The following is a 21738-nucleotide window of genomic DNA, read 5'->3' as shown; positions in this document are numbered from 1 at the left end:
ACCTGATATATACTCTAGAATGAATAAAATGTTGTGTCATTATATATGTGGTGGCATCGGCAGCCAATGAGTTTGTCTGGAGACAAGACAAAATGCTCCTTGAATATCATCAACTCTACAGCTTATTTATCTATCACAGTTCAACTAATATGACATAATAAACAACATAAATAACACAGAAACCTGATATATACACTAGAATGAATAAAATATGTCATTATGTAACAGGTGGAGGCAGCCACAACTGCTCCCTCTTTGTTGTGGTAAACACTGCCATCTAGTGACGGCCTTTTGAAGCCGTCTATTATAATTATTATTATAAGTACATTATTATTATATAGCATATTTTATTGTACGTATATTATTATTTTTATTATATATTATTATACTATTACTATTATATGTGTTATTATTATACGTATTATTATGATTATTATTATTATTATTATTACAATATAAATAATTTGTAATTTTTAATCATGCAAAAAATAGAAGATTTACTGTTATGCAGACTACTGCCTTATTGCAATAATTGTATAAATAATGTCAACCCACTCACGACTGTATACTGGAATGGACAGTGATGTCATTTGTTTACTCTTGAACATAGCCAAAGAATAAAATATTTCTTCTACTTTAAGCTCAATTTCAAGGTACTTTTCATAGTGAAAGCAATCAAAATCATATATATTTCTGTAATATATCTTCCATTTTATCAAATGAAACCATAAAAAATGAGAACACAACCATAAAAATCATACAAAAATACAACTAAGGGGTGGCTAATTGCTGACAAGTGAACTCCATTATTTATGCTTCGATTTCTTTCATTTTTGGTGTACGTTATGAAGCATCTTTCCATCATACATTGCCCAAGTTTCAATAAGATAGTCCAACAAACAGATGAGATCCAATTCCCTAGATCAAGTGCAAGAGCACCTCACCAACGTCAAGGAACCTCCCTTGAGGTCCGCTTGCTTATGGAAATTTCACTCGCATATGGAAGCAAAAAATCGACCCATCGACTGCTCGTACGTATTTGGAAAAACTCGTACTTGGATGCGCTCACAAGTAGAGGTTCCACTGTATTAGTATTATAACTATGGCATTAATACTAGAGGGACACTCTTAGTGAACGAGTAACAAGGCATGTTTGTATGCTATGTAATGTTTCTCTTACATAATTTTGAAGAAAATATCATAGATGGATTAATGAAAATGTCTATTTTAACTTAAAGTAAGACATTTAATGTGCCCAAGAGTTACTCACAAATATATGAGTGGCCCAGGTGCACGTGTCTGGTACCAATGATTTCCAAGCGGATATAAAAAAAAACCCAAGGGGAAGTTCAGCCCAAAAAGTGCTCGAAATCCGAATTGCACGATTTCCGCACCAGCCGAAAACCAGGGGTTCACTGTATTACGATCACTTTATTGGGTAGCTGAAACAGTTAACTGGGTAATTTCTTGTGCTCAATTGGTAAAATGGAAGACATACTAGCAAAATAGCTAAGAATTTGTTCTACTGGAACAATGTAATTAGTCTAGAATAGGATTCAAAGTGGGCAAAATCGATGATGCATAAATATCTCTGACACAGCAAAATTCATAAAAGTGTAATTTTGTCAATTTTCCATAAAATTTCATACTTTTTGTTTTATTAACTTCACAAGATGATTCTCTACCATTTCATAATAAAATATACAAAATTTTTTGGGAAAATTCTTCGATGCTGTGGACAGGTTTCAGATCAGGGGTCTGCAAAATGAAAGAGCTAAATCACAAATGCGTATTGTGTCCAAAATTTATGAGGGTATATCTTAACGCAGAATAATCTTAACTACAGCTCATCATAACTCACAGGACCATTGTACACTTATTGTAACACGTTCACATACGCCTGCTAGGTGTCCAAGCCCCTCACACACAAAACCTCCAACCTTTCCTAGGGCAACCCATATCTTGCCTTAATTCCACTACAGATTTATACACCCACCAAGTCCTCCTGTTCTCCTCCAGCATCTCTAAATGTTCAAACCACCTCAACAACTCCTCCTCAGCCCTTTGTATAATACTTGTAGTAATCCACACTTCTTCCTAATCTCCAATCTATGAATACTCTGCATAATATTTACGCCATATTTAAGAGACAGGTGAAAGTGTATAAACTAAGGGAGGAGGAAGTTAGGGTGAAATATAAGCAACTATTGACAGAAAGGTGGGCTGGTGCAAGTATGAGAAGTGGGGGGATTGAAGAGGGTTGGAATAGTTTTAAAATGCAGAATTAGAATGTGGGGCAGAAGTTTGTGGCTATAGAGGGTGGGTGCAGGAGGAAAGAGGAGTGATTGGTGGAATGATTAAGTAAAGGGTGTGATAAAAGAGAAAAAGGTAGCTTATGAGAGATTTTTACAGAGTAGAAGTGTTAAAAGAAGAGTAGAGTATATGGGGAGTAAAAGAAAGGGGAAGAGAATGGTGAGAGAGTGCAAAAGGAGAGCAGATGATAGAGTGGGAGAGGCACTGTTAAGAAATTTTAATGAAAACAAGAAAAAATTTTGGAGATAAACAAGTTAAGAAAGCCTAGAGAACGAATGGATTTGTCAGTTAAAAGCAGAGTAGGGGAGTTAGTAGATGGGGAGATGGAGGTATTGTGTAGATGACGGGAATATTTTGAGGAACTTTTAAATGTCGACAAATAAAGGGACGCGATCATTTCATGCACTGGCCAGGGAGGTATACCATCTTTTAGGAGTGAAGAAGAGCAGGATGTGAGTGTGGGGGAGGTGCGTGAGGCATTACGAAGAATGAAAGGGGTAAAGCAGCTGAAACTGACGGGATTGTGAAAGAAATGTTAAAAGCAGGGGGGGGGGGGATATAGTGTTGGAGTGGTTGGTATTTTTGTTTAACAAATGTATGGAAGAGGGGAAGGTACCTAGGGATTGGTAGAGAGCATGTATAATTCCTTTATATAAAGGGAAGGGAGACAAAAGAGATTGTAAAAATTATAGGGGAATAAGTTTACTGAGTATACCAGAAAAAGTGTATGGTGGGGTTATTATTGAAAGAATTAAGAGGCAGGACAGAATGTAGGATTGCAGATGAGCAAGGAGGTTTTAGAGTGGGTAGGGGATGTGTAGACTGAAGTGTTTACATTGAAGTATATATATTATATTTTTATATTATCACACTGGCCGATTCCCACCAAGGCAGGGTGGCCCGAAAAAGAAAAACTTTCACCATCATTCACTCCATCACTGTCTTGCCAGAAGGGTGCTTTACACTACAGTTTTTAAACTGCAACATTAACACCCCTCCTTCAGAGTGCAGGCACTGTACTTCCCATCTCCAGGACTTAAGTCCGGCCTGACGGTTTCCCTGAACCCCTTCATAAATGTTACTTTGCTCACACTCCAACAGCACGTCAAGTATTAAAAACCATTTGTCTCCATTCACTCCTATCAAACACGCTCACGCACGCCTGCTGGAAGTCCAAGCCCCTCGCACACAAAACCTCCTTTACCCCCTCCCTCCAACCTTTCCTAGGCCGACCCCTACCCCGCCTTCCTTCCACTACAGACTGATACACTCTTGAAGTTATTCTGTTTCGCTCCATTCTCTCCACATGTCCGAACCACCTCAACAACCCTTCCTCAGCCCTCTGGACAACAGTTTTGGTAATCCCGCACCTCCTCCTAACTTCCAAACTACGAATTCTTTGCATTATATTCACACCACACACTGCTCTCAGACATGACATCTCCACTGCCTCCAGCCTTCTCCTCGCTGCAACATTCATCACCCATGCTTCACACCCATATAAGAGCGTTGGTAAAACTATACTCTCATACATTCCCCTCTTTGCCTCCAAGGACAAAGTTCTTTGTCTCCACAGACTCCTAAGTGCACCACTCACCCTTTTCCCCTCATCAATTCTATGATTCACCTCATCCTTCATAGACCCATCCGCTGACACGTCCACTCCCAAATATCTGAATACATTCACCTCCTCCATACTCTCTCCCTCCAATCTGATATCCAATCTTTCATCACCTAATCTTTTTGTTATCCTCATAACCTTACTCTTTCCTGTATTCACTTTCAATTTTCTTCTTTTGCAAACCCTACCAAATTCATCCACCAATCTCTGCAACTTCTCTTCAGAATCTCCCAAGAGCACAGTGTCATCAGCAAAGAGCAACTGTGACAACTCCCACTTTATGTGTGATTCTTTATCTTTTAACTCCACGCCTCTTGCCAAGACCCTCGCATTTACTTCTCTTACAACCCCATCTATAAATATATTAAACAACCACGGTGACATCACACATCCTTGTCTAAGGCCTACTTTTACTGGGAAATAATTTCCCTCTTTCCTACATACTCTAACTTGAGCCTCACTATCCTCGTAAAAACTCTTCACTGCTTTCAGTAACCTACCTCCTACACCATACACCTGCAACATCTGCCACATTGCCCCCCTATCCACCCTGTCATACGCCTTTTCCAAATCCATAAATGCCACAAAGACCTCTTTAGCCTTATCTAAATACTGTTCACTTATATGTTTCACTGTAAACACCTGGTCCACACACCCCCTACCTTTCCTAAAGCCTCCTTGTTCATCTGCTATCCTATTCTCAGTCTTACTTTTAATTCTTTCAATAATAACTCTACCATACACTTTACCAGGTATACTCAACAGACTTATCCCCCTATAATTTTTGCACTCTCTTTTGTCTCCTTTGCCTTTATACAAAGGAACTATGCATGCTCTCTGCCAATCCCTAGGTACCTTACCCTCTTCCATACATTTATTGATAATTGCACCAACCACTCCAAAACTATATCCCCACCTGCTTTTAACATTTCTATCTTTATCCCATCAATCCCGGCTGCCTTACCCCCTTTCATTTTACCTACTGCCTCACGAACTTCCCCCACACTCACAACTGGCTCTTCCTCAGTCCTACAAGATGTTATTCCTCCTTGCCCTATACACGAAATCACAGCTTCCCTATCTTCATCAACATTTAACAATTCCTCAAAATATTCCCTCCATCTTCCCAATACCTCTAACTCTCCATTTAATAACTCTCCTCTCCTATTTTTAACTGACAAATCCATTTGTTCTCTAGGCTTTCTTAACTTGTTAATCTCACTCCAAAACTTTTTCTTATTTTCAACAAAATTTGTTGATAACATCTCACCCACTCTCTCATTTGCTCTCTTTTTACATTGCTTCACCACTCTCTTAACCTCTCTCTTTTTCTCCATATACTCTTCCCTCCTTGCATCACTTCTACTTTGTAAAAACTTCTCATATGCTAACTTTTTCTCCCTTACTACTCTCTTTACATTTAAGGGCAATGTGTGATGTAAATATTATGCAGAAAATTTGGAGTGTGGAAATTAGGAAAAGGTGTGGAGTTAATAAAAGTATTAGTCAGAGGGCAGAAGAGGGGTTGTTGAGGTGGTTTGGTCATTTAGAGAGAATGGATCAAAGTAGAATGACATGGAAAGCATATAAATCTATAGGGGAAGGAAGGCGGGGTAGGGGTCGTCCTCGAAAGGGTTGGAGAGAGGGGGTAAAGGAGGTTTTGTGAGCAAGGGGCTTGGACTTCCAGCAAGCGTGCATGAGCGTGTTAGATAGGAGTGAATGGAGACGAATGGTACTTGGGACCTGACGATCTGTTGGAGTGTGAGCAGGGTAATATTTAGTGAAGGGATTCAGGGAAACCGTTTATTTTCATATAGTCGGACTCGAGTCCTGGAAATGGGAAGTACAATGCCTGCACTTTAAAGGAGGGGTTTGGGATATTGGCAGTTTGGAGGGATGTGTTGTGTATCTTTGTATGTGTATGCTTCTAAACTGTTGTGTCCTGAGCACCTCTGCAAAAACAGTGATAGTGTGCGAGTGTGGTGAAAGTGTTGAATGATGATGAAAGTGTTTTCTTCTTTGGGGATTTTCTTTCTTTTTTTTTTGAGTCACCCTGCCTCGGTGGGAGGCTGCCGACTTGTTGAAATATATAAATATATATATATATATATATATATATATATATATATATATATATATATATATATATATATATATATATATATATATATATTATATATATATATATTATATATATATATATATATATATAAATACATATATATATATTTTTTTTTTTTTTTTTTTTCAACAAGTCGGCCGTCTCCCACCGAGGCAGGGTGACCCAAAAAAAAGAAAGAAAATATATATATATATATATATATATATATATATATATATATATAATATATACACACACACACACACACACACACGTCAGAAACAGTCAAAGGGTTAAAACAATAAGCAAGTGTGGTTAATTTCCTTATACCAAAATAAACTGATTAAAGTAATTTCTGAAATTAGGTCTGGCAAATGGTTAAACTGATTAAAAAATTCAACTACTACTATTTTCTGCCCTCACTTTTTTTTCATCTTTTATTAGTAAAGTAAGACCTTCATTAATTTCTTTTAAAACATGTACCCAGCAATTAAATACAGAAAGAAAATACAAATAAAATACACTAGTAAAGTAAAGCACTTGATTACCTTAAAGTCGTTAATGCCATTCTTGCCTAATCGATATTCTGAAGCACATATAAGTTGCCTCATAAGCTCTTTCGCTTCTTCGCTTACATCATAGCCTAGATCAGTTGGAAAATCAAAACAATTCTGAAAACATTTCAAATCATCCAATTAGTAATGACATCAACACAAATAAAATTTTTATTAGTAAATAACCATGTCATATAAGAATAGAAAAGATTACATAAGAGTCTGCAATAAGAGGCCAAAATTAAAAATACAGATGACTTACATCCCACTATATCACACAGCTTCCGACACAGTTACAAATTTAACATTCAATAGGTGCACTGCTTAAACCTAGAAATTACTGCCAATAATGTAGGCAGCACATATGAAACAAAAATCTAACAAGAAGATGGAGTGTCATCTTAACTGAGATGTTAGGGTGTTTCTGCAAGACAGTGATTGAATGAATGATCATGAACATTTCCGCTTATATGGATCACCTTTACCTCAGCGGGAGATAGCCCATGTTTAAAAAATGAAGGAAAATAAACACTTATAAATGGAAGGACTCTCCACAATAGTCATGAAAAATTTTAGCACACTAACAGTGACCCCCAAAATAAGGAAACAGCGAGGACAGAAATAATGAACACAGACTGGTCACTTATCCAGATACAAGAAAAACCACTTAAAAAGTAAACAATATAAGCAAAAGTTTTTTAACACACTGGCCATCTGCCACTGAGGCAGGGTGGCCACAAAAAGAAGAAACACTTTCACCATCAATCATTCAGTCATTATTTTGTTAGTAGCATGCTGACATCACAATTCAGATAGCGCTACAAACTGCAATATCTCCCCACACCACCTTCAGTGTGCAGGCAAAGCACTTTCCACCTCCAGTAGTCAAGTCCAAGTAACCTGCTTCCATGTCCATAAATTTACCCTACTTGTGCTCCAATAGCACATTACAGTGGAACCTCAAATTTTGAAAGTTTCGCTTATCGAACTCTTTGAAAATCGACCACTTTTTTCGAACTAACTTTGTCCCTATTATCGAACTCATCCCTTCTTTCGAACCGCCGGGTACCGGACCAGTCCGCCAGCCCACTCTGTCCACGTCCCCGCGCAGGCACCGTGAGCCAGTCTGGCTTTGTTGATGCTTGAGTGAACACTAACCTGTGGTCTCATTCAAACATTTTACAATTAATTTATTGTGTTTAGTGCTTGTGGGACTGTGAAATAAGCTACCATGGGCCCAAAGAAACTTGCTAGTGGTACCCCTGTGGTAAAGAAAGATTAAGATTAAGATTAAGGAGATTTGCACCAAGTGGAATGATGTCCAAATGTTTGTGGAGAAGTACCACCCTGAGCAAGCTGAAACAAGCCATCTTTGCAACAAGTTCACTTACAGAACCATGTCCCATTTTAGGGAAATCTTAAAGAGGTGCCAGAAAGAGGACTGTGGACAGTTATTTTGTGAGACAGGGGTCCAGTGACTCTGAAGCTGGTCCTAGTGGCATTAAAAGACAGAGAAGGAAAGTAACCCCAGAGAGGGCCTTGATATCTGAAGTCTTTATGGAGGGGGATTCCCCTTCCAAACCCTAACCCCAACTCGCTCTCTCCTCCTCCCTATCTTCCAGATGCCATAACCAATCTTCAATAAAGGTAAGTAAAAATGTTATTTTATACATTTACTTAAATTTATAAATAATTGTACACTATATTTGTTGTGCATATGTAAAACTATAATGTAATACTATCTATAAAATGCATTTTTTTGTGAATATTTTTGGGTTTCTGGAAGGGATTAACTGTATTTTCATTATTTCTTATGGGAAATATTGCTTCGCCTTTCAAACTTTTCAACTTTAGAACTAGCTCCTGGAACGTATTAAGTTCGAAATTTGAGGTTCCACTGTATTCCGGTAGACCAAATTCTTAGCTATTTCACTAATATTACTTCTATTTTATCGATTGAGCACAAGAAATTGCCCAGTCAACTGTTCCAACTACCCAATAAAATGATCGTAAATTGGTAATTTGGCCAATTTAACAAAAAGTTAAAAATATTCCAAATTCAAAATAGGGTCCATTTCGATATTTTATTCACACCAAAAAAAAGAAGATTTACTGTTATGAAATATGTGTACAGTGAAACCTCTACTCGAGAGTTTAATCCATTCCATGACCTTGCTCGCAACTGGATTTGCTCGTTTGCAGAGTCAATTTTCCTCATTTAAATTAATTGAAATGAAATTAATTCGTTCCAGTGGAAATCTGCACTTCAATAATTTCGCTAATATCAACTCTACGGCTTATTTATCTATCTCACTTCATCTAATATGACATAATAAACAATATAAATAACATACAAACCTGACATATACTCGAAAATTAATAAAATATGTCATTCATGTAGTGGTATGGGCAGTGTCGGCGGTGGACAAGAGTTTGTCTGGAGACCGGGCAAAATACTTCATGAATAATTTTGCAAATATCATCTATACGGCTTATTTATCTATCACAGTTCATCTAGTATGACATAACAAGCAATATGAATAACATAGAAACATGATATATACTCTAGAATGAATAAAATATGTCATTCATGTAGTGGTATGGGCAGTGTCGGTGGTGGAGGAGAATTTGTCTGGAGACCGGGCAAAATACTTCATGAATAATTTTGCAAATATCATCTATATGGCTTATTTATATATCACAGTTCATCTAATATGACATAACAGACAATATAAATAACATAGAAACATGATATATACTCTAGAATGAATAAAATATGTCATTATGTAACAGGTGGAGGCGGCCACAACCGCTCCCTTTCTGTTGTGGTAAACACTGCCATCTAGTGACGGCCTTTTGAAGCCGTCTATTATTATAATTATTATATGTAGTACATTATTATTATATATGTATCATTATTATACATATATTATTATTATATATATTATTATTATATATATTATTATTATAGGTAGTAGGTTGGTAGACAGCAACCACCCAGGGAGGTACTACCGTCCTGCCAAGTGAGTGTAAAACGAAAGCCTGTGATTGTTTTACATGATGGTAGGATTGCTGGTGTCTTTTGTCTGTCTCATAAATATGCAAGATTACAGGCATGTCTTGATACTTCTACTTACACTTAGGTCACACTACACATACATGTACATGTTTATTTATACACACTCATCTGAGTTTTCTTTGATTTTATCTTAATAGTTCTTGGTCTTATTACTTTTCCTTTTACAGTGGTCCCTCAATAATCGTCCATAATCCGTTCCTGGAAGTGGGACTATTGTGGAAATGGACGATTTTCGAATCAATTTTCCCCATAAGAAATAATGTAAATCCAATTAATTTGTTCCAGACACCCAGAAGTATCAACAACAATTTTTTTTTACCTAAAAGATAGATTTACATGCACAAAAGAATGAACATTCAACATGACAGTTACCTTTATTGAAGGCTGATGTTTATGAATGGAAGACAGGGAGGAGGAGAGAGGGAGGGGAGGTTATTTGGAAGGGGAATCCCCCTCCGTAAGGACTCTAGGGCACTAATAAAATGTATAAATCAACATTGGTAATCAGGGTGGTTGATGAGTGGAACGGTCTGCCTAGTAGGGTGATCGAAGCTAAAACATTGGGTAGTTTCAAATTTAGGTTGGATAAATACACGAGTGAAAGGGGTTGGATTTGAGTCGGACTTGCACCTGAGTTTATTGCTTGGGTAGCATTTGTTCTGTTAGTGGGTTGGATTTGTGAAGGACCGGCCTAGTATGGGCCAGCAGGCCTGTTCCAGTGTTCCTACTTTCTTAAGTTCTTATTTAACATCACACTTACCAGTAGGGCGATCGAGGCTAGGACCTTGGGTAGCTTTAAGAAGAGATTGGACAAATACACGAGTTGGAGGAGCTGAGTTAGATTTGTGTCATTGGGTACGGGAGTAAATTCTTGGGTAGCTTTGGGTAGAGGTCATTTTGATAAGGACCTGCCTTTTATGGGCCAGTAGACCTGCAGTGTTCTTCCATTGTTATGTTCTTACGTTTCGCCATCCAGTGGCTTTATCAATACAAATCATAGGACATAACTTGAAGACAGTAGGACTATGTACAGAAGATGAGGTAATCAGTCCCTCAACCTTGGAGTAGGTGCGAAGAGCACCATAGTCGTGGAGATTCTGAAGCAGAAGCAAGGAGCCTGGCACTTATATAGTAACGTCAGGTGTAGCAGACGAAGGCATAGTCACTGGTAGGCGGGATTCCCCAGTGGAAATAGGTCCTTTCCAAAGAGATGGGTTAGTTGTAGTAGTAGTTGTCGTAGTCGTGAAGGTTATGTACATGTCCTCAGAATCAAGATTCCATGATGTTGATTCTGAGGACATGTACATAACCTTCATGACTACGACAACTACAACTAACCCATCTCTTTGGGAAGGACCTACTTCCACTGGGGAATCCCGCCTACCAGTGACTATGCCTTCGTCTGCTACACCTGACGTTACTATATAAGTGCCAGGCTCCTTGCTTCTGCTTCAGAATCTCCACGACTATGGTGCTCTTCGCACCTACTCCAAGGTTGAGGGACTGATTACCTCATCTTCTGTACATAGTCCTACTGTCTTCAAGTTATGTCCTATGATTTGTATTGATAAAGCCACTGGATGGCGAAACGTCTACAATAAAGATACCCAGATGTTGCACATGTGTCTTAATTTCTTCTTATTGGCTATTTGTTTGTGTGAGGGAGGGATGGCAAGTTTATTATTGGAGAATATGACACTAATATCAACTCTATGACTTATTTATCTATCACAATTCAACTAATATGACATAATAAACAATATTAGTAACATAGAAACATGGAATATACAGTGGACCCCCGCATAACGATTACCTCCGAATGCGACCAATTATGTAAGTGTATTTATGTAAGTGCGTTTGTACGTGTATGTTTGGGGGTCTGAAATGGACTAATCTACTTCACAATATTTCTTATGGGAACAAATTCGGTCAGTACTGGCACCTGAACATACTTCTGGAGTGAAAAAATATCGTTAACCGAGGGTCCACTGTACTCTAGAATTAATAAAATAAGTCATTACGTATGTCACAAGAGGTGTTTTGTTGTGTTGTTGTTGGGTATATAAAGGCCACTGAGTGTAAGCCGTCCATAATGGTGGTGAAGCAGCAGCTGAGGCGGCGGTGGTTTTTGTAGCCCTATATAACTCCAACAACATTGGAGGAGTTGGTTGAATCGCTGAATCACTAAAGAAGAAACCCTCTACCACCATCACTACGACCTTCTACCACTATTACAACTGTTACCACCATCACTACTACCTTCTACCACCAAAGAAATAAGCTTTGATAACTCTATCCACTCATTTGGGACTTGCAAATGAGTGGATAGAGTTATCAGAGCTTATTTCTTGGGTAGCATTGAGGACTGGGTTGGGAAAATGTTTCGTTAGTGGGATGAATTGTAAAGGACCTGCCGAGCATGGGCCAACAGGCCTGCTGCAGTGATCCTCCTCATGTTCTTATGTTCATCAACCACTATCACAACTGCTTCCACTCTACCACCACCATCTTTGTATTTTTCTACAAACTTTTTCATAAATTATGTATTTCTCACATTCTTTACCAAAGGGCTGGCACTAGAAGCTTTCTTTGGAGCCATGGTAGCTTATTTAGCACTTACAAGCACTAAAATCAATGGAATATTATGAAATATTTCATAGGAGCATGTGAGGGGACTGTCACTCACTGGTAAACAATGGCACACTGGCTGGGAAGGCAGGCCCAGGTGGCTCAGAGCGTGGGTGCCCGTCCAGGATGAAGGACTATTAGCGAGTTAACGGACCATTTGCGAGTCAATATTTAGAGGAAAAAACAGGACTATTTCCGAAATGACGACTTTCAGGCCGGACGATTATTGAGGGGCCACTGTATATTCATGGGGAAGTGGAATAAGAATCTTTCCTCCGTAAGCCATGCGTGTTGTAAAAGTCAACTAAAATGCCGGGAACAATGGGCTAGTAACCCCTTTTCCTGTAAAGATTACTAAAAAGAATAATAAGAAGAAAATTGTCAAAGTGGGAAGTCTGAATGTGCGTGGATGTTGTGCAAATGATAAGAAAGAGATGATTGTGGATGTTATGAATGAGAAGAAACTGGATGTCCTGGCTTTAAGTGAAACAAAGCAGAAGGGGGTGGGAGAGTTTCAATGGAGAGGAATAAATGGGATTAGGTCAGGGGTTTCAAATAGTTAGAGCTAAAGGAGTAGTAGCAATAATGTTGAAGGGTAAGCTATGGCAGGAAAAGAGGGACTACAAATGTATAAATTCAAGGATTATGTGGAGTAAAATAAAGATTGGATGTGAAAAGTGGGTTATAGTAAGCGTGTATGCACCTGGAGAAGAGAGAAGTGTAGAGGAGAGAGAGAGATTTTGGGAAATGTTGAGTGAATGCGTGGGGAGTTTTGAATCAAGTGTGAGAGTAATGGTGGTTGGGGATTTCAATGCTAAAGTGGGTAAAAATGTTATGGAGGGAGTAGTAGGTAAATTTGGGGTGCCAGGGGTAAATGTAAATGGGGAGCCTTTAATTGAGCTATGTGTAGAAAGAGATTTGGTAATAAGTAATACATATTTTATGAAAAAGAGGATAAATAAATATACAATGTATGATGTAGCACGTAATGAAAGTAGTTTGTTAGATTATGTATTGGTGGATAAAAGGTTGATGGGTAGGCTCCAGGATGTACATGTTTATAGAGGGGCAACTGATATATCGGATCATTATTTAGTTGTAGCTACAGTTAGAGTAAGAGGTAGATGGGAAAAGAGGAAGGTGGCAACAACAAGTAAGAGGGAGGTGAAAGTGTATAAACTAAGGGAGGAGGAAGTTCAGGCAAGATACAAACGACTATTGGCAGAAAGGTGGGCTAGTGCAAAGATGAGTAGTGGGGGGGTTGAAGAGGGTTGGAATAGTTTTAAAAATGCAGTATTAGAATGTGGGGCAGAAGTTTGTGGTTATAGGAGGGTGGGGGCAGGAGGAAAGAGGAGTGATTGGTGGAATGATGAAGTAAAGGGTGTGATAAAAGAGAAAAAGGTAGCTTATGAGAGGTTTTTACAAAGCAGAAGTGTTATAAGAAGAGCAGAGTATATGGAGAGTAAAAGAAAGGTGAAGAGAGTGGTGAGAGAGTGCAAAAGGAGAGCAGATGAAAGAGTGGGAGAGGCACTGACAAGAAATTTTAATGAAAATAAGAAAAAATTTTGGAGTTAAACAAGTTAAGAAAGCCTAGGGAAAGTATGGATTTGTCAGTTAAAAACAGAGTAGGGGAGTTAGTAGATGGGGAGAGGGAGGTATTAGGTAGATGGCAAGAATATTTTGAGGAACTTTTAAATGTTGAGGAAGAAAGGGAGGCGGTAATTTCATGCACTGGCCAGGGAGGTATACCATCTTTTAGGAGTGAAGAAGAGCAGAATGTAAGTGTGGTGGAGGTACGTGAGGCATTACGTAGAATGAAAGGGGGTAAAGCAGCTGGAACTGATGGGATCATGACAGAAATGTTAAAAGCAGGGGGGGATATAGTGTTGGAGTGGTTGGTACTTTTGTTTAATAAATGTATGAAAGAGGGGAAGGTACCTAGGGATTGGTGGAGAGCATGTATAGTCCCTTTATATAAAGGGAAGGGGGACAAGAGAGATTGTAAAAATTATAGAGGAATAAGTTTACTGAGTATACCAGGAAAAGTATACGGTAGGGTTATAATTGAAAGAATTAGAGGTAAGACAGAATGTAGGATTGCGGATGAGCAAGGAGGCTTCAGAGTGGGTAGGGGATGTGTAGATCAAGTGTTTACATTGAAGCATATATGTGAACAGTATTTAGATAAAGGTAGGGAAGTTTTTATTGCATTTATGGATTAAGAAAAGGCATATGATAGAGTGGATAGAGGAGCAATGTGTCAGATGTTGTAAGTATATGGAATAGGTGGAAAGTTACTAAATGCTGTAAAGAGCTTTTATGAGGATAGTGAGGTTCAGGTTAGGGTGTGTAGAAGAGAGGGAGAATACTTCCCGGTAAAAGTAGGTCTTAGACAGGGATGTATAATGTCACCATGGTTGTTTAATATATTTATAGATGGGGTTGTAAAAGAAGTAAAAGCTAGGGTGTTCGGGAGAGGGGTGGGATTAAATTATGGGGAATCAAATTCAAAATGGGAATTGACACAGTTACTTTTTGCTGATGATACTGTGCTTATGGGAGATTCTAAAGAAAAATTGCAAAGGTTAGTGGATGAGTTTGGGAATGTGTGTAAAGGTAGAAAGTTGAAAGTGAACATAGAAAAGAGTAAGGTGATGAGGGTATCAAATGATTTAGATAAAGAAAAATTAGATATCAAATTGGGGAGGAGTAGTACGGAAGAAGTGAATGTTTTCAGATACTTGGGAGTTGACGTGTCGGCGGATGGATTTATGAAGGATGAGGTTAATCATCCTAGGTAGTAGGTTGGTAGACAGCAACCGCCCAGGGAGGTACTACCGTCCTGCCAAGTGAGTGTAAAACGAAAGCCTGTAATTGTTTTACATGATGGTAGGATTGCTGGTGTCTTTTGTCTGTCTCATAAATATGCAAGATTACAGGTAAGTCTTGCTACTTCTACTTACACTTAGGTCACACTAAACATACATGTACAAGCATATATATACACACCCCTCTGGGTTTTCTTCTATTTTCTTTCTAATTCTTGTTCTTGTTTATTTCCTATCTCCATGGGGAAGTGGAACAGAATTCTTCCTCTGTAAGCCATGCGTGTTGTAAGAGGCGACTAAAATGCCGGGAGCAAGGGGCTAGTAACCCCTTCTCCTGTATATATTACTAAATTTAAAAGGAGAAACTTCAGTTTTTTCTTTTGGGCCACCCCACCTCAGTGGGATACGGCTGGTACGTTGAAAGAAGAAGAAGAGGTTAATCATAGAATTGATGAGGGAAAAAAGGTGAGTGGTGTGTTGAGGTATATGTGGAGTCAAAAAAACATTATCTATGGAGGCAAAGAAGGGAATGTATGAAAGTATAGTAGTACCAACACTCTTATATGGATGTGAAGCTTGGGTGGTAAATGCAGCAGCGAGGAGACGGTTGGAGGCAGTGGAGATGTCCTGTCTAAGGGCAATGTGTGGTGTAAATATTATGCAGAAAATTCGGAGTGTGGAAATTAGGAGAAGGTGTGGAGTTAATAAAAGCATTAGTCAGAGGGCAGAAGAGGGGTTGTTGAGGTGGTTTGGTCATTTAGAGAGAATGGATCAAAGTAGAATGACATGGAAAGCATATAAATCTATAGGGGAAGGAAAGAGGGGTAGGGGTTGTCCTCGAAAGGGCTGGAAAGAGGGGGTAAAGGAGGTTTTGTGGGCGAGGGGTTGGACTTCCAGCAAGTGTGCATGAGCGTGTTAGATAAGAGTGAATGGAGACAAATGATACTTGGGACCTGACGATCTGTTGGAGTGTGAGCAGGGTAATATTTAGTGAAGGGATTCAGGGAAACCGGTTATTTTCATATAGTCGGACTTGAGTCCTGGAAATGGGAAGTACAATGCCTGCACTTTAAAGGAGGGGTTTGGGATATTGGCAGTTTGGAGGGATATGTTGTGTATCTTTATACGTATATGCTTCTAAACTGTTGTATTCTGAGCACCTCTGCAAAAGCAGTGATAATGTGTGAGTGTGGTGAGTGTGGTAAAAGTGTTGAATGATGATGAAAGTATTTTCTTTTTGGGGATTTTCTTTCTTTTTTGGGTCACCCTGCCTCAGTGGGAGACGGCCGACTTGTTGAAAAAAAAAAAAAAATTATTATTATTATATGTATTGTTATTATTCATATTATTATTATACATATTATTATTATTATTATTATTATTATTATTATTATTATTATTATTATTATTATTATTATTATTATATAAATTATTTGTAATTTTTATTCACACAAAAAATATAAGATTTACTGTTATTCCTTATTGCAATAATTCTATAAATAATGTCAACCCATTCACGACTGCATATTGGAATTGACAGTGATGTCTTTTGTTTACACTGAAACAGCCAAGCAATGGCCCATTTCTCCTAGGCTGAGCTCTATTTCAAGGCACTTTTCGTCGTGAAAGCAATCAAAATCATATCTATTTCTGTAATATATCTTCCATTCTATCAAATGAAACCAAAAAAACGAGAATACAACCATAAAAACCATTGTAAATTACCACTAAGGAGTGGCTAATTGCTGAGAAGTGAACTCCATTATTTATGCTTAGATTTCTTTCATTTTTGGTGTACGTTAAGAAGCATCTTTCCATCATACATTGCCCAAGTTTCAATAAGATAGTCCAACAAACAACTGAGATACAATTCCTGGGTTCAAGAGCAAGAGCCCCTCACCAGTGTCAAGGAACCTGCCTTGAGGTCTGCTCGCTTGTGGAAATTTTGCTCGCATATGGAAGCAAAAAATTTACCCATCGACTGCTCGTACAGTGGACCCCTGATATTCAATGGCATCGACATTCGATAAATCCGACATTCGATGCATTTTAATGCAAAAATTTCGCCTCGACATTCAATGGAAAACCCGACATTCAATACGATTCGTACGAGACGTGTCCACATGTGGCCTGAACTGCCCCTTGTGTGCCAGTGTTTACAAGACAGCCAGTGTGCGCGCATCTAAGGATACATTTGGTACATTCCATATTATCACTGTTTTTGGTGCTTGTTTCTGCAAAATAAGTCACCATGAACCCCAAGAAAGCTTCTAGTGCCAACCCTGTGATAAAAAGGGTGAGAATTAGTATGGAAATTAAGAAAGATTTTGAAGGATTTGGGGCTAACCATGAGAAGCCTATGCCAGTTGTGGATTCCGTTGTGCCTACTTCAAAAATTAAGGAAATGTGTGCAAAGTGGGTTGAACTGCAAGCCTTTATGGATGAAAATCACCCTAACACACCTATTGCAAGCCATGCTGGTGACTATTACAATGAAAATATTATGGCCCATTTTAGACAAATCTTGAAGGAATGGCGACAGAGGTCCAGTGACTCTCAAGCTGGTCCAAGTGACATTAAAAGAAGAAGGGAAGTAACCCCAGAAAAGGACTTGCTACCTCAAGTTCTGATGGAAGGGGATTCCCCTTCTAAACAGTAATAACTTCGACACTCTCCCCTCCTCCCATCCCATCCCATCAATCATCACCAGATCTTCATTAAAGGTAAGTATCAATTGTTTTATTGTTATTATTCTATTATTATTGTTGTTATTGTAATTATTCTATTGCATTAAACTTAATATTTCTTGTGGTAAATTTTTTTTTTTTTCGTACTTTTGGGTGTCTTGCACAGATTAATTTGATTTCCATTATTTCTTATGGGGAAAATGAATTCGACTTTCAATATTTTCGACATTTGACAGCTCTCAGGAACGGATTAGTATCGAATGTCGAGGGTCCACTGTATTTGGAAAAACTCGCACGTGGACACGCTTGCAAGTAGAGGTTCCACTGTATTGTAATAATTGTATAAATAATATCAGCACACTCATGAACATACAGGGGATCCCCGGTTATCGGCCGTAATCCATTCCAGAAGGTTGGCCTAAATCCAAAATGACCTAAAACCAAAGTAATACATGTATTTCCCATAAGAAATAATGTGAATCCAATTAATCCATTCCAGACACCCAAAAATATTAACAAAAACACATTTTTTAAAGAATACCTATAGTTTTACATACAGAAAAAAAATGAGAAAGAAATATAAAGCAGTAATTTTAATAATAAATGAACATTACATACCTTTATTGAAGACTCTTGTTGGCATATGGAAGAAGGCAAGGACGGGAGAGAGGAGAGCGTATTGTTTGGAAGGGGAATCCCTCCTCCATAAGGACTTAGGTATCAAAGCCCTATCTGGGGTTACTTCCCTTCTTTGTTTTTTACTGCCACTTGGACCAGCTTGAGAGTACTGTACCCCTGTAATATCTGTAATATATCTGTAAAATTTGCCTAAAATAGGACAAGACACTGTCATTGAACATGTTGCAGAGATGGCTTGGAACAGTTTTATCAGGGTGATAATTCTTTGCAAAACTTTGCACCTCACTCCAATTTGCACAGATGTCCTTAATTGCTTAAGAAGGCACATTCTCCCCTATCTTTTCCTCCTCTGAAGCAATATCCTCAGCTGTGGTCTGTTGCTGTTCCAGTTGAAGGTATTGCAGCTTTTCAGTGGTTAGCTCTTCTGTGTGGTCATCCACCAACTCTTCCACATTCTGGCCACTCACATCCAACCCCATGGACTTCTTCAGTGAAACAATTGATTCCACAATAGGCGAAGGGTCAACAGCGTCAGCCTCAAACCCTTCAAAATCCTTGTCAAGGACACATTCTGGCCACAATTTTCTCCAAGCAGAGTTCGAAGTCCTGTAAGTCACTCCCTGCCAAACTATAAGGCTTATGCAATGGAGGATATTGAAGTGATTCCTCCGGAACTCTCTTAGGGTCAATTCAGTGTCTGAGGTTACTTCAAAGCAACTTTGTAACATTGCTTTGGTGTACAGCTTTTTGAAGTTTGGAATGACCTGCTGGTCCGTGGCCTGGATGAGAGGAGTGGTATTAGGGGGGCAAGAACTTCACTCTGATGAATTTACACTCCTCAAACAATAGGTCTTCCAAGTCTGGAGGATGAGCAGGAGCACTGTCCAGTACCAGGAGCCATTTAAGTGGCAATTTATTTTCCAGGAGGTATTTCCTCACACTCAGGTCAAGCATTTCATTGACCCACTCAAGGAAAATTTACCTTGTGATCCATGCCTTACTGTTAGCCCTCCACATCACACACAATTACTTCATGACATTGTTTTTCCTAAACACTGGGGGATTTTCAGAGTGATACACGAGTGAAGGCTTCACTTTTAACCCGTAAACAGTCCAAACGCATATATACGTTTTTTCAACATTTGAAAGTATGTAAAAAAAAGTAGATCTACTTTTGTAGCACTACACATGTGAACGTAGATCTGCTTGGACCATTTACGGGTTAACCCTTTCAGGGTCCAAGGCCAAAATCGGAAGGGGCACCCCCAGTGTCCAACAAATTTAAAAAAAAAAAAAAAAAAAAAAAAAATATTTTTTCTTACAGAATTAAAGAGTATATTTTTGTGAAGGTAATAAAACAAAAACAAAACTTTTCTGATCAGTACTTACTGAGATACAGAGGTGAGAAGTTGACCCAAAATGACCGGGTGGCAGCAACATCGGCAATTTCCGCAAACTCGCATTTCTTTATTTTTATGTTTTTTATACTTTTTTCTTTTCTTTTCAAATTTTTTTCTTTTCCTAGTAACATTTGTGGCCTGTGAGACCAATACTTTATATAATGTATATACAGTGGACCCCCAGTTTACGATCAGCTCCCAATGCGACCAATTATGTAAGTGTATTTATGTAAGTGCGTTTGTATGTGTATGTTTGGGGGTCTGAAATGGACTAATCTAATTCACAATATTCCTTATGGGAACAAATTCGGTCAGTACTGGCACCTGAACATACTTCTGAAATGAAATAATATCGTAAACCGGGGGTCCACTGTATATATAAACTCACTGCATTGAACATAACCGCACTAAAGTTATTATTATAATATTGCTTACCACTTTTGTTTATTACAATAAACATGCACAAATCTTGTATAATACTAATGTTCTATCATATATTTACATATGTAAAATCATGTTTTTAGAACTGCTGCAGCTTGTGGAACTCCTTGAAACAAGGCACCATTCACAGAGGAACCTTACATTCCTCACACATAAACCAAGTGTCTTTGTGTCTTTGTTGCCGTCGTTTTGTTTGTGCACAGACAACACATCTCTTCTGAGCAAATTTCTTCTTAGTTGCAGGAAGCTGTATTATGAAGTGATCACCTTCCCTCCTCAAACGCTTGGGTATATCCTGAGGAGTTCGAGGACGGTTTTGTATAGCAGGTGTTGTTACCTGGTATTTCATTACGAGTTGTCTGACAACAAACAAAATTCACCATACGGTGGTCTGTTGCCAGTCTTCACTTAGTACATATTATATGCATTGAGCATTGAAATGTCCATGAGATGGAAGAAAAGTTTCATGTACCACTTGTAACTCTTACAAACACAATCAACAAAGCCAATCTGCATGTCACATGTGTCAACCAAACACATGTTTTGTGTATAATTAATCACTGTCACTGGTTTTCGAATACGTTCATTAGTCACACTGTCAACTTTGCCACTGTCTTGCATTTCGTTAGGGTGAATGGTTGTCAACAATGTGACATCTCGTTTGTCATGCCACCGTGATGCCATGATGTCATTGGCAGTAAACACCTGCACCTCTTCACCACGAGTGCCTGTGTTGAGCCTGGGCATATGTTTACGATTAGAACGCACTGTGATACACACATCTGTAATGTTCACTCGCAAGAAATCACTGAGTAAAGGGCTTGTGTACCAGTTATCAGTAGTACATAATGTATGCCCCTTACCTAGGTAAGGTGCCATCATGCTTCTCATTACATCACCTGAGATACCCAATAACATCCTGGTATCTTTCAATGTTTTACCTCTCATGTATACAACAATACCCAATACCAGGCCACTGTCACAGTCACAGAGTACAAACAGTTTTATACCAAAGCATTTCCTCTTGCTCGGTATATACTGTTTGAACGACAGTCTACCTTCGAACAAAATCAAAGACTCGTCAAGTACAAGATTCTTGAATGGATAAAAGTACATGTTGAACTTTTGTTTCAGATACATAAAAACATTTCTAATCTTGTATAACCTGCCACTTCTGTCAGGCCTGGTTTTGTCAGAGAAGTGCAATATGCGTAACAGTAAGATAAACCTGTTCACTGGGATGATTTCACTGAAGACCGGGGTACAAATTAGCCAATCTGTGGACCAGTATGATTTTATATTATGCTTATAGACATGAGGCATAAGCATTATTGTTTCAAAAAGCAAATACATTTCTGCAACAGTTGTCTCTTTCCACCGGTGTAGTCTTGACTGTGGTGACATGATTGTATTTGCCATGGTGTACTCAAAATACTTGTTACTTTTC

The 21738-nt window shown here is 38.5% G+C and overlaps 1 protein-coding gene across 1 annotated transcript in view; it reads right to left on the bottom strand.

The window, feature by feature from the left end:
• The window catches only part of LOC128691697 (serine/threonine-protein kinase MRCK alpha), a 163398-nt gene that overhangs the window by 46334 nt on the left and 95326 nt on the right, over positions 1–21738 (bottom strand). Inside the window, exon 9 of the mRNA XM_070105408.1 lies at positions 6584–6706. Within this exon, the coding sequence (XP_069961509.1) occupies positions 6584–6706 (123 nt within the window). The remainder of the gene's footprint in view (positions 1–6583; positions 6707–21738) is intronic.

The sequence above is a fragment of the Cherax quadricarinatus genome, chromosome 6 (genome assembly GCF_038502225.1).
Source record: "Cherax quadricarinatus isolate ZL_2023a chromosome 6, ASM3850222v1, whole genome shotgun sequence".
In the NCBI taxonomy this organism is placed as follows: Eukaryota; Metazoa; Arthropoda; class Malacostraca; order Decapoda; family Parastacidae; genus Cherax; species Cherax quadricarinatus.
The sequence above is the reverse complement of the archived record's forward strand: the minus strand, read 5'-3'. Positions and strand labels throughout refer to the sequence as shown.